This window comes from Ranitomeya imitator, chromosome 6, assembly GCF_032444005.1.
Source record: "Ranitomeya imitator isolate aRanImi1 chromosome 6, aRanImi1.pri, whole genome shotgun sequence".
Lineage (NCBI taxonomy): Eukaryota > Metazoa > Chordata > Amphibia > Anura > Dendrobatidae > Ranitomeya > Ranitomeya imitator.
This window is the reverse complement of record NC_091287.1, coordinates 100,395,291-100,414,527: the sequence shown is the minus strand read 5'-3', so window position 1 is coordinate 100,414,527 and position 19,237 is coordinate 100,395,291. Positions and strand designations below refer to the sequence as shown.

The following is a 19,237-nucleotide window of genomic DNA, read 5'->3' as shown; positions in this document are numbered from 1 at the left end:
TAGTTCAGGACCGTTTTTCACCGTGACAGATTCTCTTTAACGTAATCGTTGCACTCATGGGCTTGCCTAACACCGTTCTTATTTATGTCCTAAAAGTGCACAGCTCTTCCATTAAATTTTACGGGGATACTTTTGTGCTTTAATACAAACATACCGATCATGGAAAATATTGCTTAGACACTTCTATCCAGATTCAATGTACATAATAAAACCGATGAGTTCATCAAACACAAAAGCATCATTTCTTGACATACGGCAGAGTTTACAGCTAATGATTACCAAATGTCTTCCAGGAGTAATAAATAACACTGGTTGGCGATGGTGGACGGGAGGAAGCTGCTGTAGTTCTACACTAATGTATTGCAAGAAAGAGAGCAAATTTCCTTATTGAAAGGGAACATGGTGTGCTAATGGCTTAGTCTACTATTAATGGACTTTAGCCTGAAGTCCACTGAAGGATCCTTTTAGAGATAAGGGGATAAAACGGACTCCAAATCATAAAAAAAAAAAATGTGATTCCCAATAGAACAACCGTGATTCGATAATTAGCGTTGCCTTAGGCTCCACTGAATCCTAGCGTGGTGCTTCTGTACGTCTCGGCGGCTTAGAGGATTACTAATATCATTTGAAATGTCTAATAATATTACTGATTCTTTGTGCAGTGTTATATTTGCTTTAACAATGACTCAAAATGAGGCAAGATGTGTTTGGTTTAGACATTTGCTGTTGCATATGATAGCTGGGATTTCGGCTGATAATCCAGTTATCAAGCAATGAGTCAACTGTAAATTCTGGATTTGTAGGCGCTAATGGAACTTAACGGAAGAGTTAAAATGACAGGCTATAAAAAGCAGCACAAAAGGATAGTAGCTGATAAAAGCAAATACAAAAAATCCCCATACATATATAAATACAAATATTCTGATCTAAAATGTATTGGGATCGTTAAAAAAGTGAATAAATGTTAAATGATCTAAAGCCCATTTCTGTAAACAACCGCCGAGGAGTCTCAGGAAATATCTCGCGTGTCTGTTCTCTCTCCTTTGCATATTTTTCCTGCCAAGTGTCTTAAAGAACTACAAAAGATTCATCAATTGCTTTAAAATTATTCCATTCTTTTGATGTAAGTCCAACAACAGGTATCACAATCTGCATTGAGACTGATAATACAGAGAAATGTAGAAACGATTATTGATGCATTCATGCACACCTTAGTGTACCGTACGTGTCTGTCAGAGGAAGTAGATGGGGCTTAAAACTTGCAAATATTTTTCACAAATCCTGAAAAGTCTGTTACAAGAATAATGCAAATTTTCCCTGTATGCTTTATCCTGTATTTTTTTTAGCTATATTAAAACATTTAATATGAGATGTTACATTTTAGGATATTTCAATAAGACTTAATTTTTAAACTTGGGAAAATTCCTTAAAACTTACTTTTCACAATGACGGCGCCAATATCTTGCTTTTAACCTAGTATTCTTCTACATGCAATCTATAGCAGAGACAAGGCTTAAAGAACACCTTTTAAATGGATTTTTTTATTAAACTGCGCTGCTCCAATGATGCTGGGACATGTTTTCTCTTCTGTGCCCCTCTGTTACCTGGGGTTTGAGCATATCTTTGGAATAAAGCGAGCCCAAAGTGCAAATTTTCTCCAACTGACTGGGTGTGTATACCACAGACCTTCCTCGAGGGAATTGACTTTTTCTCCTTTGGTGCTGGCCAATCCAAAATATGGTGAGTAATAGAGGGGGAAAAGAAGATGATCACCGAGAAAGTAAGAGTTGCAGCCTGGCTTAGGTTGTTCTCTTGAGACGAGCTTTGTCTCATGTGGACACACAGAACGCCACACTAAACGGGCCCCATCAACGCTATTGGAGCTGCCACAGCCTTGGATTGGGTTTCTTTTCTTCTGTGCTCTGGCTCTCCAGTGTTTCTGCTATCCTGTACTACGGACAACTGTGACCTGCTGGATGGGCATTTCCTTTTTCCCCCACAATGGCAAGGCCATGTTTTATTTGGTTAGTGTCTTAAAGGAGAAAAGGCAAACTACCACAGAAAAGTTCTGTGACATACGCCCGGTTGGATAAAGCGTAAATTTTCGTGTTTGGTTCATAACTTTAGAATGGTGGGAAAAAATAAAAATCTGTTCCCAGAATAAGTGTTGCAGACCCAACTGGAGGAGGTACTTGATTTAAACGTAAAAAAAAATTCAGTAATTAGTCCTCTTTAACGAATCAAAAAGAACTAATTTTATAGTAATCTGCTGAACTATGGCGACTTCATGGATGAACGCTCTGTAGGAAGATTGATCTTGTGCAAACCTAGCTAGGTCCACCATGATAATTGGCACCGTATAAAAAAGCCCATATCTCTGTTTTTCTTTAAATTCACCATACATTTCCAAGCAAGAATAAAATAAGAACATACTGGCCCGTTTTGAACTGGTGACTGTTTTTCTTTAAAGCTCCAGTACAAAACCTTAACCAAGGTCACCCACCTATTATATGCTACATTTAATCCGGGAATTTTGCTGTAGTGCTACAGTAATGCCCAGAAAGCTGCACCTTTTTGGATAAGGCTACTTTCACACTAGCGTCGTTTGGCCTCCGTCGCAATGCATCGTTTTGGAGAAAAAACGGATCCTGCATAGTTGCCCGCAGGATGCGTTTTTTCTCCATAGACTTTCATTAGCGACGCATTGCGATGGATTGCCACACGTTGCATCCGTCATGCGACGGATGCGTTGTGTTTTTGCAGTCCATCGGGACAAAAAAAGTTGCATGAAAGTTTTTTTTTTGTCTGTCGGTTCTGCTTTTTCCGACCGCGCATGCGCGGTCGGAACTCCGCACCCTCCTCCCCGGACCTTACAATGGGGCAGCGGATGCGTTGTAAAACTGCCCCCGTTTCGCAGGACAGCCGTCTTCCCCAACTCGCCATTGCTTTTGTTGAACATTTATATGTTTTCACTGGGGAGAGACATTTCTACCAGAAACTTCCGGTGTCGACTGATCTCCCAGGAGAAAAAAAAGGATTAGGTTACTTTCACACTAGCGTTAACTGCAATCCGTCACAATGCATCGTTTTGAAGAAAAAACGCATCCTGCAAAAGTGCTTGCAAGGATGCGTTTTTTCCCCATAGACTTGTATTGACGACGCATTGCGACGGATTGCTTTGGCGGACCGTCGGGAGCAAAAAACGCTACATGCGCGGCCGGAACTCCTCCCCCCCACCTCCCCGCACCTCACAATGGGGCAGCGGATGCGATGAAAATCTGCATCCGCTGCACCCGTTGTGCGGCGCTTACAACGCTAGCGTCGGTAACCTCGGCCCGACACACTGCGACGGGCCGAGTCCGACGCTAGTGTGAAAGAAGCCTTAAGTGTGGGAGTTCAACATGCCCTATTATCCCTCTGCCAAAAGTTCGGTCTCCCTTCCCCATTCCCTCCCCGCTTTTATGCATAAGATAGTAAGGTGAGTTCGGCAGGAGATGGAGAAGCCAAAAAATGTATCTTGTTGGTTTACACAATGTATATTATTCTGGTATTTTATAGAAAAACCACTCGCTTTCATCTACTAGGTGAATACCTTGTATCCTACTGACAAAGAACACAATCTGCTCTGAAATCTAAAATGATCTAAAGGGCTAATGATATAAGCAAAAAGCAAAAGGGCAAGGTTAAGCCGTGTTAAAGGGGAAATCTAATAAGAATAAAGAACCGTGGAATCTAGGATGCCGCCATTACGCTTTTATCACAGGCATAAATCATCACAGTTATGTTGCATGCCGTTCAAGATAAGCCAGTCTTTTCAAAGACAGATGGTTACATTCTTTCACATTAATTGCAGAAAGCTTTCAGTTGCACATTTGCACGGTTCTGTGAAAATATTTGGCTGGTTGCCATAAAACTTGACCGATGGCTTTGCTATTGGCTGTTGTCGTTTGACAATGGAAACTGTATTATTAACCTGCCCGGAAAATTTACAAAAAAAGACAGGAATTTGCTGTTAATACAGAATATTTCCTTGGGGTTTTTTTTTAATCATTTTTTCTGATTATATTATTTTTTTATTTTTTTTTTTAATTCTGACAATGAGATTTTGCATATGTAAAAGAAATGTATGTGTGTATATATTTATAATTTACAATTAATATTATATATATATATAATTATAAAGATATACAATTAATATAATTGTATATTTATATTTTCCAATTAATATTATATATATTTATAATTTGCAATTAATATTATATATATTTATAATTTGCAATTAATATTATATATATATTTATAATTTGCAATTAATAAAATATATTATTTATTTAATTATTTTTTACTTTTTTCCCCATACACTCTGTGAGTAAATTTTCTCTTTCTAATGTATGTTCCAGGTCAAAACAGCTACCATTGCGACTGAGAGAAACGGAAGCCTGGAGAACTGCAGCATGAATATTAATGCTTCCATCTATGATGAGATTCAGCAGGAAATGAAAAGAGCTAAAGTATCCCAAGCACTATTTGCAAAGGTTGCAGCTTCCAAAAGCCAGGTACATAATATTCATTTGAAGAAAAAATATTATTCTGCTTTCTGTACAGATTTAAAGCGTTCGAATGTTTGAGAGGTGAATTTCGAGCATTGTACACTGGATGGTGTCTAAGCCTTATTGCTCCCAGAGCATCTAATCTACTTCCATAAGCCACGAGAAACAACATAGACATTGGGTTTATTCAGACTGGTAAAAAAAAATATTTTGGAAACTGGGAAGGATTGCTTTATAATGGTGCTCGTGGGATTATGCAGCAATATTGCATATATCAGCAAATTGAGCATATCCTTTCTTAAATGGCTATCATGGGAAGTCCCCACAGATTGCGCACTGATGAAAATCATAATTTATTCTAAATGAATGATTATAAATGAATTTATTTATTGCTCCTCCCGTTATTTTTTTTGTGCTGTACAACTTCTTTGTAGGCGATTGATAGCCTTGTCTATACTAAGCCAGCACTGTCAGAATGATCCTATTTTAACAGCGTTTGTAAATGAAAACTAATATGTCCAAGTGGTGTAAATCTTTCCCCTTTTAGGCCGGGGTCACACTTGGCGTAGGGACATACGGTCTGTTTTTTACAGGCGTAATATGCAGAAAAGTTCCTGAACAGTGATCCGTACGGATTCAACGCGAGGATGCAATTTTTTTTCTCTAAAAATTATCCGTAATCGTGATGTCATGGCAGGTCCTTGTCGCGCAAGGCCTGTGATGACGTCGCAGTCACATGACCGTGACGTCATAGCAGGTCCTTCTGCCACCGGAACCTGCAACGGAAGATGGCGGCCGGCGCGAGCTGCAACGGAGGGTGAGTATAGCAGGTTTTTTTTTATTATTATTATTTTTAACATTACATTTTTTACTATTGATGCTGCATAGGCAGCGTCAATAGAAAAAGTTGGGGACACACAGGGTTAATAGCGGCGGTAACTGAGTGCGTTACCCGCGGCATAACGCGGTCCGTTACCGCCGGCATTAACCCTGTGTTAGCGGTGACCGGAGGGGAGTATGCGGGCGACAGGCACTGACTGCGGGGAGTAAGGAGCGGCCATTTTCTTCCGGACGGTGCCCGTTGCTGATTGGTTGCGGCAGCCATGACAGGCAGCTGGCGAGACCAATCAACGAATGAATAACCGTGACAGAAGGACAGACGGACAGACGGAAGTGACCCTTAGACAATTATATAGTAGATAAGGGATATGAAATGGTTTACTGTATGTAAACCATGTCTCGTATCCTGTCGGGTTTGATAAGGAGATAGCAAAAGCCGGCAATTGAGCAATTGACTTGCCGGCTTTTAAGCTATCTAGCGCTGTATGACATATATACAGTACAGACTAAAAGTTTGGAAACACCTTCTCATTTAAAGATTACTCTGTATTTTCATGACTATGAAAATTGTACATTCACACTGAAGGCATCAAAACTATGAATTAACACATGTGGAATTATATACTTAACAAAAAAGTGTGAAACACCCTAAAATATGTCTTTATATTCTAGGTTCTTCAGAGTAGCCACCTTTTGCTTTGATGACTGCTTTGCATACTCTTGGCATTCTCTTGATGAGCTTCAAGGGGTAGACACCGGAAATAATTTTCACTTCACAGGTGTGCCCTGTCAGGTTAATAATTGGGATTTCTTGCCTTATAAATGGGGTTTGGACCATCAGTTGTGTTGTGCAGAAGTCTGGTGGATACACAGCTGAAATATAAATATAACTTAAAGCACAAGAGTGCTTGCTGTGCCGCTTTGATGGACGCCACTAACCACCTAGACTTGGGATAGGAAAGTGCTCTATAAGCGCACAGCGCCGTACTGGCGGTTACAGCAATAGACGCTGTATCGTGTGTCTTTATGTTGACAGCTTAGTCGGGCGCTAGACAGCAAGCATCCACCTTTTGCGAACAGTCATACACAAGGGAGGGGATTTTAAAGAACGACTTGCACTCATCAACACACACACGATTCCAAATGTACACTAGCACATGGCCGTGCGGCCATGCACACCTTTTATAGCTGCAGCAAGAACAGGACCTTCCCAGAAGGACCAATGGGAGTCAGCCACAGAAGAAGAACACCTTCAGGACCTTCCTAAAGGACCAATGGGATTTGCTGCAGTATCTAAGCATGTGACCCTTGATCTCCAATGAGAGATCTTGTCCTGGGCATGCTCAGAAAGGGAAGAGCAGGACTTAGTCCCAAACACGTCTGCTCGCCGCTGCCCATTACTGGCTACAATGGCAGAAGCTGGAAAGGCAGCCTTCACCAGTCGTCCAGTATCAGCCTGAGCTAGACGCTGAGACCGACGTCTCCGCTGAGCAGACTCCACTGCGGCTGGAGAAGAATGGTTGACTGCAGCAGAGATGGTTCGAGATTCCCCCTGTGTAGAGGCGGGATCTAGACACCTAACAATAGACTGTCAGAATTTGTATTATGGCAAGAAAAAAGCAGCTAAGAAAAACAAGTGGTCGTCATCATTACTTTAAAAAATGAAGGTCAGTCAGTCCGAAAAATTGGGAAAACTTTGAAAGTGTCCCCAAGTGCAGTTGCAAAAACCATTAAGCGCTACAAAGAAAGTGGCTCACATGAGGACCGCCCCTGGAAAGGAAGACCAAGAGTCACCTCTGCTTCTGAGGATAAGTTTATCCGAGTCCCCAGCCTCAGAAATCGCAGGTTAACAGCAGCTCAGATTAGAGACCAGGTCAATGCCATACGGAGTTCTAGCTGCAGACACATCTCTACAACAACTATTAAGAGGAGACTTTGTGCAGCAGGCCTTCATGGTAAAATAGCTGCTAGGAAACCACTGCTAAGGACAGGCAACAAGCAGAAGAGACTTGTTTGGGCTAAAGAACACAAGGAATGGACATTAGACCAGTGGAAATCTGTGCTTTGGTCTTATGAGTCCAAATTTGAGATCTTTGGTTCAAACAACCGTGTCTTTGTGCGACACAGAAAACGTGAACGTATGGATTCTACATGCCTGGTTCCCACTTCGTTGGGGGTGCTTTGCTAGTGACACTGTTGGGGATTTATTCAAAATTGAAAGCATACTGAACCAGCATGGCTACCACAGCATCTTGCAGCGGCATGCTATTCCATCCGGTTTGCGTTTAGTTGGACAACCATTTATTTTTCAACAGGACAATGACCCCAAACACACCTCCAGGCTGTGTAAGGGCTATTTGACCAAGAAGGAGAGTGCACCAGACCTGAACCCAATCGAGATGGTTTGGGGTGAGCTGGACCGCAGAGTGAAGGCAAAAGGGCCAACAAGTGCTAAGCATCTCTGGGAACTCCTTCAAGATTGTTGGAAGACCATTCCTAGTGACTACCTCTTGAAGCTCATCAAGAGAATGCCAAGAGTCTGCAAAGCAGTCATCAAAGCAAAAGGTGGCTACTTTGAAGAACCTAGAATATAAGACCTATTTTCAGTTGTTTCACACTTTTTTGTTAAGTATATAATTCCACATGTGTTAGTTCATAGTTTTGATGCCTTCAGTGTGAATGTACAATTTTCATAGTCATGAAAATACAGAAAAATCTTTAAATGGGAATGTGTGTCCAAACTTTTGGTCTGTACTGTACCTATTCTATGTGTAGACATGTATTCTATCTATTCTATTCTAACCTGACAGTGTGATTTTACTGCACACCGCACTGAATTGCGGCTTTTCTCTAGAACACCGCTGCGTATTTCTCGCAAGTCACACTGATGGTCCGTGTGTAATCCGTATTTTTCTCGCCCCATAGACTTTCATTGGCAGATTTTTTGCGCAATACTCTGACAAACGCAGCATTCTGCGATTTTCTCAGCCCGTAAAATACAGGTGAGAAGTATACAGCAGATAGGAGCTGCCCCATAGAGAATCATTGGTCCGTGTGCAATGCGTTGTTTTTGCGCCTCTCATACGTCCGTAAAAATCTCTAGTGTGACCCCGGCCTTACTTTCTGCGAATTCCTTTCTTTATTTTGGCTTAGATGGATATTCACAAAATATTAAGTACTCCCTCTCCACAGAGGCTCTGGGAACTGTACTCTGCAGAACCACATGTTAAATGTAGTGGAAGTGCACGTGCTCGACCTTCACTCCATTCATTGTCTGTGGGACTGCCAGAAAAGACAAGCACAGCATCCTGTTATTTCTGGCAGTTCCATAGACAATGAATGGAGTTTGAGCTCCCTCGCCTCTTCTCCATTCAAGATGGGGGTCTACAGAGCCCAATTTCCTGAATTCAGAGCCCACTTCTCAGGATTGCGGGGAGGACCCAGCAATCGCATCTCCAGCAATCAGAAAGTTAAGCTCTATTCTATGGATAAGCAATAACTTGATATTGTGGGAATGTGCGTCTATTAGATATGCCAATTCTTGCGCTTTGCCTGCCTCTTCCCACTTGCCACCGCTACAGGTAATGAGGGGTTAATGTTACCTTCCCAGTGAAAGTTGACATTAAGCCGGCTTAGTAATGGAGAGGTGTCATTAAGCCACCTATCCATTACTAATTCTATAATAGTTAAAAGGTTAAATAAACATGCACAGCAAAAAAAAACCCTTTTAATTAAATAAAACACCACACAGTTTTACCATTTTATTATTCTGCCATTCCAAGCGAAGCAATCGATCTTCTGAAATAAAAAAATAATAAACCATCAGTATACTCCCTGATCTGTCGCAGTCCAATATAACGATTGTCCCTCGCAGAATCTGGGGGAGATAAAGATTACAACCAGGAGCGCTGCTAATGCGACTGCTCCCGGCTGTAAGCAACTGGGGAATGAATGAGATGCAGAGGGCACAGGCTCAGTAACGAGAGGTGACTCAACTTTATTGGCGTGCACAAAGAAAAAAATGCATGAAAAAAATGCACCAAAAATGCACCCAAACCTGCGTTTTTGGCGCAGCTTCTTTCCTGCCAAGATGATCAGGTTTTGCTGCAGAAAAAAAATGCAACAAAAACTCCCTGTGTGAACTTACCCTAAGGCTACATTCCCACTATGAGTGTTTGTTGCGTTTTTGATGTTGCAGAATTTCTGCACCTTTTATTTAACCCCTTTACCCCCAAGGGTGGTTTGCACGTCAATGACCAGGCCAATTTTTACAATTCTGACCACTGTCCCTTTATGAGATTATAACTCCGAAACGCTTCAACGGATCCTGGTGATTCTGACATTGTTTTCTCGTGACATATTGTACTTCATGATAGTGGTAAAATTTCTTTGATAGTACCTGCGTTTATTTGTGAAAAAAACGGAAATTTGGCGAAAATTTTGAAAATTTCGCAATTTTCAAACTTTGAATTTTTATGCAATTAAATCACAGAGATATGTCACACAAAATACTTAATAAGTAACATTTCCCACATGTCTCCTTTACATCAGCATAATTTTGGAACCAATTTTTTTTTTTGTTAGGGAGTTATAAGGGTTAAAAGTTGACCAGCAATTTCTCATTTTTACAACACCATTTTTTTTTAGGGACCACGTCTCATTTGAAGTCATTTTGAGGGGTCTATATGATAGAAAATGCCCAAGTGTGACACCATTCTAAAAACTGCACCCCTCAAGGTGCTCAAAACCACATTCAAGAAGTTTATTAACCCTTCAGGTGTTTAATAGGAATTTTTGGAATGTTTAAATAAAAATGAACATTTAACTTTTTTACACAAAAAATTTACTTCAGCTCCAATTTGTTTTATTTTACCAAGGGTAACAGGAGAAAATGGACCCCAAAAGTTGTTGTCCAATTTGTCCTGAGTACGCTGATACCCCATATGTGGCAGTAAACCACTGTTTGGGCGCATGGGAGAGCTCGGAAGGGAAGGAGCACCGTTTGACTTTTCAATGCAAAATTGACAGGAATTGAGATGGGACGCCATGTTGCGTTTGGAGAGCCACTGATGTGCCTAAACATTGAAAGCCCCCACAAGTGACACCATTTTGGAAAGTAGACCCCCTAAGGAACTTATCTGGATGTGTGGTGAGCACTTTGACCCACCAAGTGCTTCACAGAAGTTTATAATGCAGAACCGTAAAAATAAAAAATCATATTTTTCACAAAAATTATATTTTTGCCCCCAATTTTTTATTTTTCCAAGGGTAAGAGAAGAAATTGGACCTCAAAAGTTGTTGTCCAATTTGTCCTGAGTACGCTGATACCCCATATGTGGCAGTAAACCACTGTTTGGGCGCATGGGAGAGCTCGGAAGGGAAGGAGCGCCGTTTGACTTTTCAATGCAAAATTGACAGAAATTGAGATGGGACGCCATGTTGCGTTTGGAGAGCCACTGATGTGCCTAAACATTGAAACCCCCCACAAGTGACACCATTTTGGAAAGTAGACCCCCTAAGGAACTTATCTGGATGTGTGGTGAGCACTTTGACCCACCAAGGGCTTCACAGAAGTTTATAATGCAGAGCCATAAAAATAAAACAAAATTTTTTTCCCACAAAAATTATATTTTAGCCCCCAGTTTTGTATTTTCCCTAGGGTAACAGGAGAAATTGGACCCCAAAAGTTGTTGTCCAATTTGTCCTGAGTACGCTGATACCCCATATGTGGGGGGGAACCACCGTTTGGGCGCATGGGAGGGCTCGGAAGGGAAGGAGCGCCATTTGGAATGCAGACTTAGATGGAATGGTCTGCAGGCGTCACATTGCGTTTGCAGAGCCCCTAATGTACCTAAACAGTAGAAACCCCCCACAGGTGACACCATTTTGGAAAGTAGACCCCCTAAAGAACTCATCGTGATGTGTTGTGAGAGCTTTGAACCCCCAAGTATTTCACTACAGTTTATAACGCAGAGCCGTGCAAATAAAAAATATTTTTTTTTCCACAAAAATTATATTTTAGCCCCCAGTTTTGTATTTTTCCAAGGTTAGCAGGAGAAATTGGACCCTAAATGTTGTTGTCCAATTTGTCCTGAGTACGCTGATACCCGATATGTGGGGGGGAACCACCGTTTGGGCGCATGGGAGGGCTCGGAAGGGAAGGAGCATCATTTGGAATGCAGACTTAGATGGATTGGTCTGCAGGCGTCACATTGCGTTTGCAGAGCCCCTAATGTACCTAAACATATAGAAACCCCCCACAAGTGACCCCATATTGGAAACTAGACCCCTCAATGAACTTATCTAGATGTGTTGTGAGAACTTTGAACCCCCAAGTGTTTCACTACAGTTTATAACGCAGAGCCGTGAAAATAAAAAATCTTTTTGTTTTCCCACAAAAATTATTTTTTAGCCCCCAGTTTTGTATTTTCCCAAGGGTAACAGGAGAAATTGGTCCACAAAAGTTGTTGTCCAATTTGTCCTGAGTACGCTGATACCCTATATGTGAGGGTAAACCCCTGTTTGGGCACACAGGAGAGCTCGGAAGGGAAGGAGCACTGTTTTACTTTTTCAACGCAGAATTGGCTGGAATTGAGATCGGACGCCATGTCGTGTTTGGAGAGCCCCTGATGTGCCGAAACAGTGGAAACCCCCCAATTATAACTGAAACCCTAATCTAAACACACCCCTAACCCTAATTCCAACGGTAACCCTAACCACACCTCTAACCCTGACACACCCCTAACCCTAATCCCAACCCTATTCCCAACTGTAAATGTAATCTAAACCCTAACCCTAACTTTAGCCCCAACCCTAACTGTAGCCCCAACCCTAACCCTAGCCCTAACCCTAGCCCTAACCCTAGCCCTAGCCCTAACCCTAGCCCTAATGGGAAAATGGAAATAAATACATTTTTTTTTATTTTTCCCTAACTAAGGGGGTGATGAAGGGGGGTTTGATTTACTTTTATAGCGAGTTTTTTAGCGGATTTTTATGATTGGCAGCCGTCACACACTGAAAGACCCTTTTTATTGCAAAAAATATTTTTTGCAATACCACATTTTGAGAGCTATAATTTTTCCATATTTTGGTCCACAGAGTCATGTGAGGTCTTGTTTTTTGCGGGACGAGTTGACGTTTTTATTGAAAACATTTTCGGGCACGTGACATTTTTTGATCGCTTTTTATTCCGATTTTTGTGAGGAAGAATGACCAAAAACCAGCTATTCATGAATTTCTATTGGGGGAGGCGTTTATACCGTTCCGCGTTTGGTAAAATTGATAAATCAGTTTTATTCTTCGGGTCAGTACGATTACAGCGACACCTCATTTATATCATTTTTTTATGGTTTGGCGCTTTTATACGATAAAAACTATTTTACAGAAAAAATAATTATTTTTGCATCGCTTTATTCTCAGGACTATAACTTTTTTATTTTTTCGCTGATGATGCTGTGTGGCGGCTCGTTTTTTGCGGGACAAGATGACGCTTTCAGCGGTACCATGGTTATTTATATCTGTCCTTTTGATCGCGTGTTATTCCACTTTTTGTTCGGCGGTATGATAATAAAGTGTTGTTTTTTGCCTCGTTTTTTTTTTCTTTTCTTACGGTGTTTACTGAAGGGGTTAACTAGTGGGACAGTTTTATAGGTCGGGTCGTTACGGACGCGGCGATACTAAATATGTGTACTTTTATTGGTTTTTTTTTTTTTTATTTAGATGAAGAAATGTATTTATGGGAATAATATTTTTTATTTTTTTTCATTATTTTGGAATATTTTTTTTTATTTTTTTTTACACATTTGGAAAATTTTTTTTTTGCTTTTTTACTTTGTCCCAGGGGGGGACATCACAGATCAGTGATCTGACAGTTTGCACAGCACTCTGTCAGATCACTGATCTGACATGCAGCGCTGCAGCCTTCACAGTGCCTGCTCTGAGCAGGCTCTGTGAAGCCAACTCCCTCCCTGCAGGACCCGGATCCGCGGCCATCTTGGATCCGGGGCTGGAGGGAGCAGGGAGGGAGGTGAGACCCTCGCAGCAACGCGATCACATCGCGTTGCTCCGGGGGTCTCAGGGAAGCCCGCAGGGAGCCCCCTCCCTGCGCGGTGCTTCCCTGCACCGCCGGCACATCGCGATCATCTTTGATCGCGGTGTGCCAGGGGTTAATGTGCCGGGGGCGGTCCGTGACCGCTCCTGGCACATAGTGCCGGATGTCAGCTGCGATAAGCAGCTGACACCCGGCCGCGATCGGCCGCGCTCCCCCCGTGAGCGCGGCCGATCGGCTATGACGTACTATCCCGTCCAGGGTCAGATAAGCCCAGGGCACCTCGACGGGATAGTACGTCTAAGGTCACAGAGGGGTTAAATTAGGTTACTTGCGTTTTTGTGTGGGTTTGTTTAACATACTTTTTTTATCGCATTTTTGATGCTGCGTTTTCGTCTGTTTGGTGTGTCATTCTTTAAATTAAGCTGGCTTGTTTTTGAAACTTTCTGGTATTTTGATTTCACTGACCTTTATGGATACGGTCATGTGCATTACATGTGTTTTTATGTGTTTTTCTCTGCGGAGACAAACTAAAAACATGTGTTCTAATGTAAGTCTATGGGGGAAATCTTCACTGAAAACTCGGCGTAGTTGCAAGAGGAAATTGACATGTTGCCGATTTGTAACGTTGTAGGATGCTGCGTTTTTGACACAGAGAACACTCTGTAAGTAGAAAAAAAAAAGCAGCCTAAAAGTCACTTTTTAGAAAGAAAAAAATCTTACTAAAAAGCACAGGGCTCAAAATGCTCCAACAATGAACAAATACAAATCTTATAGGTCTCGAAATGCAGTGATGGCAAAAAAGAATTACAACATGAATCTGAGTTATGCAATGCATTATGTGGACTCAGAAATAATTCCATAAAAAATCAGCAATTTGCTCCACGAATAACAGGCGGTTTATACGGCTGCGTCCTGGGAAAGCAAAGTTAGGTGACAAATGAAAATCTGAAAGGAGAAAGCTCCATCCTCACCGCCACATTTCATAACTGATATCTACAGTCAAATGCACGGAAAGGAGAAAGGGGTATCGTTTCTCCTTATGGAGAGTGACATACCAAGTTTGGAAGTTATCCAGTATCCATAGAGTAGGAAATAACCATTGGAAACCTCACCGCTCCTAAGAACCATATGGATGGAGCGATGGTCAATCATGAGCACCCCTGCTTCATTCAGTCTTAACTGGACCGCCGGAGGTAACTGACCGCAGAGTTTGGCTGGTCCATTAAGAAGCAATGGAGCAAAGCTGCACAGTGACCTCCGGGGCATCCCACCTACAGGCGAAGTTATTCCCTATCCTATGAATGGAGGATCATTTCTGAACTTGGTATAACCCCTTTTTTAAAGGATTTTTCCATGAGTAAAAAAAAAATGATATCCAAATTGTTAATGAAATGAAGGTGTCGGTGTACATCCGAATCGTTCCCCCCTCTGCCACTGACTCCACCATGCCTGTATATTGATGTGTTGTCCATAGGTCCAACACATTTCATAGGAGTGGTCAGTCAATCATGGCTTAATGCAAGTCTGCAAAAAAACCAAACCCTATGTTGTCAAATATCTCTTGATAGTAGCTCTTTACAAATCTGCCAAAATACACATTGTCTTCAGGAGCGATCTAACTGCTGTTTTTATTAGCAATCCATGGAAATGTATCACATATATTTATGTGCAGTAATATCATATTTTATACTGTTGATATTCTCAGATTTGTTAACCTTTTTCTGCATGTCAATGTTGTAGCCATGTTTTCCTAGACAGATCTGGTGTTTTTTATATAACCTGCACATTGATATATGCTATTGTTTTCATTGACATTGGGGGATGATGCATTATGTATGTTATAGAAGCTGTTACAGGTTCCACTTTGCATTTTTGTGATGTACTTTTGGAATAAAGTTTTTAACCTCGTGACATTTTGCAATTGTCTAATTCAAGAGCAATTTATAATTGTTTATATTCTTTTTAATGTCTGACTATTTTTAAGCTGTAGACCTGGTGAGGTTGGTGTACTTCCTTTGAAAATCCATGTCTGAATGTCTATATAGTCCTTCAATTTAATTGACCATTTCAGTCATAGGCAGATCTATGTCTGAATGGCTGTGTAATCATTTTCCCCTGCCTATGATTAAAACGCTCAGTACATTTGGAAATCCATTCTGATATGGATTTCCAAGGTAAACACCTCAGTCTCAACAGGTCCCAGAGATCTGTATCTTAATATATACTGTATATACACTTTGTTTTGTGAAATCTAATAACCGATCCGCTTTAATCAAATGTTTGAAAGCAGACCTGAGCTGTAAATATAGTGTTTCGTGTTTTTTTTTTTTTTTTGTTTGTTTTTTAAGTAAAGGACCCTGTCAGGACAAGTTCACTAACGTTAAAAAAAAAATCTCATGTTTAGTTTTTAGTCTCTGTAAATAATCATTTCCATGACGGGTACTGTAGATTTTGAAATGGTCTCCACTGTAGGGTGTTGATATTTTCATGATGTCGCTTTCACCTCCTCGCTTCTGACCTGCAGTAACTGACCAGGTTGGATTGCATCCATCTATGTCATTCATGATGATAAAAAAAGACCCCACCATAGACCTGAATAGAAGCAAACACTAATAGGCGGCAGGAGGACATTTCTGGCACGTTGGTTACCTGGCTCTTGGATTTTGTCCAGCAAGAGATTTATTTTTATCCATGTGAAGTAACACTGAAATATCGCTGTATTAGGAGAGCAATGTGTCGTAATTCCGGAGTTCCATAACGAGTATAAAATGGGCTAAAAATGAGAAATAACATTTTCTATATTATGCCATTTTATATAGACATTACCATCTTAAAGATTCAAATTTTTTTTAGAGTTTACAAAAATCTTTTATTGCCGAAAATTTGAAACTGTATAAAGCAGTCTGATTTTAGGACCGGTGGAACCAGTCAGTAATCACACGCTGCACCCGCCACATGCCACATACGAGCCCATCATATTCTGATGGACATCTGTATACCTGAGTGCATTATCCTATTAACGGGGTGAGATTGTATTCTTCATATCCTTGCCTAAAGTCAGAAATGAGCGCTAGTGACACATACAGTATTTATGCCCTATTTAAATCGAAAGCATCTGTCATGTATCGTTACCCTACTTGTTATCCCGCTTTGCTTCCTCAGTGGAGACCGATGTTCCTGTCTTATAAGATGACCACAACCGTGGCATTGGAAACACCGGAATGAGCACTAGAAAGGCAGGGGTGGCAGAGTTCAGATTTACCTCTGTCCGAAAAATATGGCTCTCTCGTTAGGGTATGTGTACACGGAGTCTTTTTAGCAAATCGCCCGCGAAGCTGCTTCAGTAAAATGACCTTATTTCCTGAAGCAGCAGGCTTTTTCCTTAAGTGGCTCACCTAGGAAAACCTTGGTGGGTGCGCCTGCAGAATTAAGACTTTGTTTGTCCATACTCTTATGATGCATAGCAAATAGTTTTTATTGGAAAAACAGCATACGATAAGTATCCATAACATCAGTAACTGCCAACACTGCAGTCCATCGCTGGACCTTTCTTAAGGCCCGTGTCAGCTAAAGTTGGCGTGTACTTCTGTCTCCATCTTGAGACAAGAGTACACTACGACATAACTAGACACAGGCCTTGAAATGTTTGCAGTCACTCGTGAGGGCAAACTGATCTTTTTTCCAGAATTACCACACTGGCAATCCCATCTTGGACCAGAACACTAATTTCGGCAGTGGGAGGCAAACGGGCAGTGTTGGGGCCATTATACAACTGTCATTTCCGGGAGGTGGGTAGTTTTAATTTGCTTCTCTGAAAATAGAGTGCAATTTATAACTAAAACAAGTGAAAAGACCACTTGGATGTTTCGAAAAGAATCAATACTTGTCTCTTCTGGTCACTGCTCATATTCTGACACTCTTGGGTCCCCAGTTCTCTTTGCTTTAGGGTCAGGTCTTGAGACAGAAAATGCCTGCTAAGGTAATCCCTGGCAACAGTGGCCTTGATGATGTCCCGAATATTGTTCGTTGGGTAATTCAGTCGAGTTTAATGGATGGGCTCCTAAATCTTAAGAAGTACAAGAAGTGGATCTGGAGTTGACTTTCTTTATTGTGCAAACAAACACAAGTTTCAGAGTCTTACGAAAGGCATATTTGTCAGGTCTATCCCACCAAATATACCAAAAATATCTTGGTGAAGGGGACAGTCCATCTGCTAAACATGTAATCTTTATTCTTACCTTGATAAAGGAATTCACTCCCAATTCATTTTCCATACTTCTTGGGGATCTAGGCACCCTTCAATTAAACTCCTTTTTCTTCACACAACTTTACTTACTAAAATGGACACAAAGAAGAACACCCATATCTCTTTTTGCTAGGCGTAGCCATAATAACAACATGCAATGTATGTGCAGAGATTGGTAATAGACCTAAATTTGGTGCTTGTAGTGAGCAGAGTTCCTAGATCTGGGCTTTCGAGACCAGCCTAGATTGCCCAAAGTGGTCCCCCACTATTTCTTCACCGTTTTTTAGCTTACATTTTACTTAGGGATTTCACCCATTTAAATTGTAGTGGTGTGAAATTCACTGATAATGTCACACATGTAGATTTTGCTGTAGATTTTTCCATTCCGTGTGGGCATTTATGGGAATTTTGAGAATAAACAAGTGTCAGCACAGGAGAGTCTTCTTTTTCTTGAAAAGCACCGTGCATTATTCCTTACAACGTGTAATGTGATCTTCTATATTTTCTATACAATTTACTGCATAACTGATTACCCATAAGTCAGAGGCATGGCTAAACTTTCCATCACACAAGGCAAAGATTCAGTTTGGTGCGCCCGCCCTCCTATCCTCAACCCCTTCATGACCCAGCCTATTTTGACCTTAATGACCTTTGCAATTCTGACCTGTGTCCCTTTATGAGGTAATAACTCAGGAACGCTTCCACGGATCCTAGCGATTCTGAGATTGTTTTTCGTGACATATTGGGCATCATGTTAGTGGTAAATTTAGGTCTATAATTTTAGCGTTTATTTGTGAAAAAATTGGAAATTTGGCGAAAATTTTGAAAATTTAGCAATTTTCAATTTTTTTATTTTTATTCTGTTAAACCAGAGTTATGTGACACAAAATAGCTAATAAATAACATTTCCCACATGTCTACTTTACATCAGCACAATTTTGGAAATTTTTTTTTTTGTTTTGTTAGGAAGTTATATGGGTTAAAAGTTAAAGGGAACCTGTCCTAATCAACCCCCCCCCCGCCCCTCCCCCTCCCCTGGCGTTTTTAACTAAAAGAGCCATCTTGTGCAGCACTAATGCTGCATTCTGTCAAGGTGGCTCTTTTATTTGGGGACCCTTCCAACGCTGAAATATTCATTTTTATAATTTGCCCGCCATACCTGTAGTCTGTCCGGGGGGGGAGGGGGGCATGTCTTTTCACCCCGGACACAAGCGCCTCCCAGCCATCACTCATTTCCGCCGGGCGCCTCCTCCACTGCATTCATTTACGTCCCCAACGCCTGCGCTGTAAGTTTCTTTTTCGGGCATTCGCAGTTTGCGCTGCCCTTCAACTCCCATCACATGATGGGAACTTACAGCGCAGGCGCCGGGGACGTTAATGAAGGCACAGGAGGCGGCACCTGGCCACAGAGGAAATGATTGATGGCTGGGAGGCATTTGTGTTCGGGAGGGAAAAGACGTGCCCCTGGGCAGACTACAAGGCGGGGAAATTATAAAAACAAATATTTCAGCGATGGAAGGGACCCCAAATAAAAGAGCCACCTTGAAAGAA

General features: G+C 41.3%; 1 protein-coding gene across 6 annotated transcripts in view; it reads left to right on the top strand.

Moving 5' to 3' along the window:
* Positions 1 to 19,237, top strand: part of SATB1 (SATB homeobox 1) — a 235,187-nt gene that overhangs the window by 179,868 nt on the left and 36,082 nt on the right. For all 6 annotated transcript variants that reach the window (XM_069729966.1, XM_069729965.1, XM_069729969.1 and 3 more), the window contains one exon: positions 4,401 to 4,556. In XM_069729966.1, coding sequence (XP_069586067.1) covers positions 4,401 to 4,556 — 156 coding nt within the window. The remainder of the gene's footprint in view (positions 1 to 4,400; positions 4,557 to 19,237) is intronic.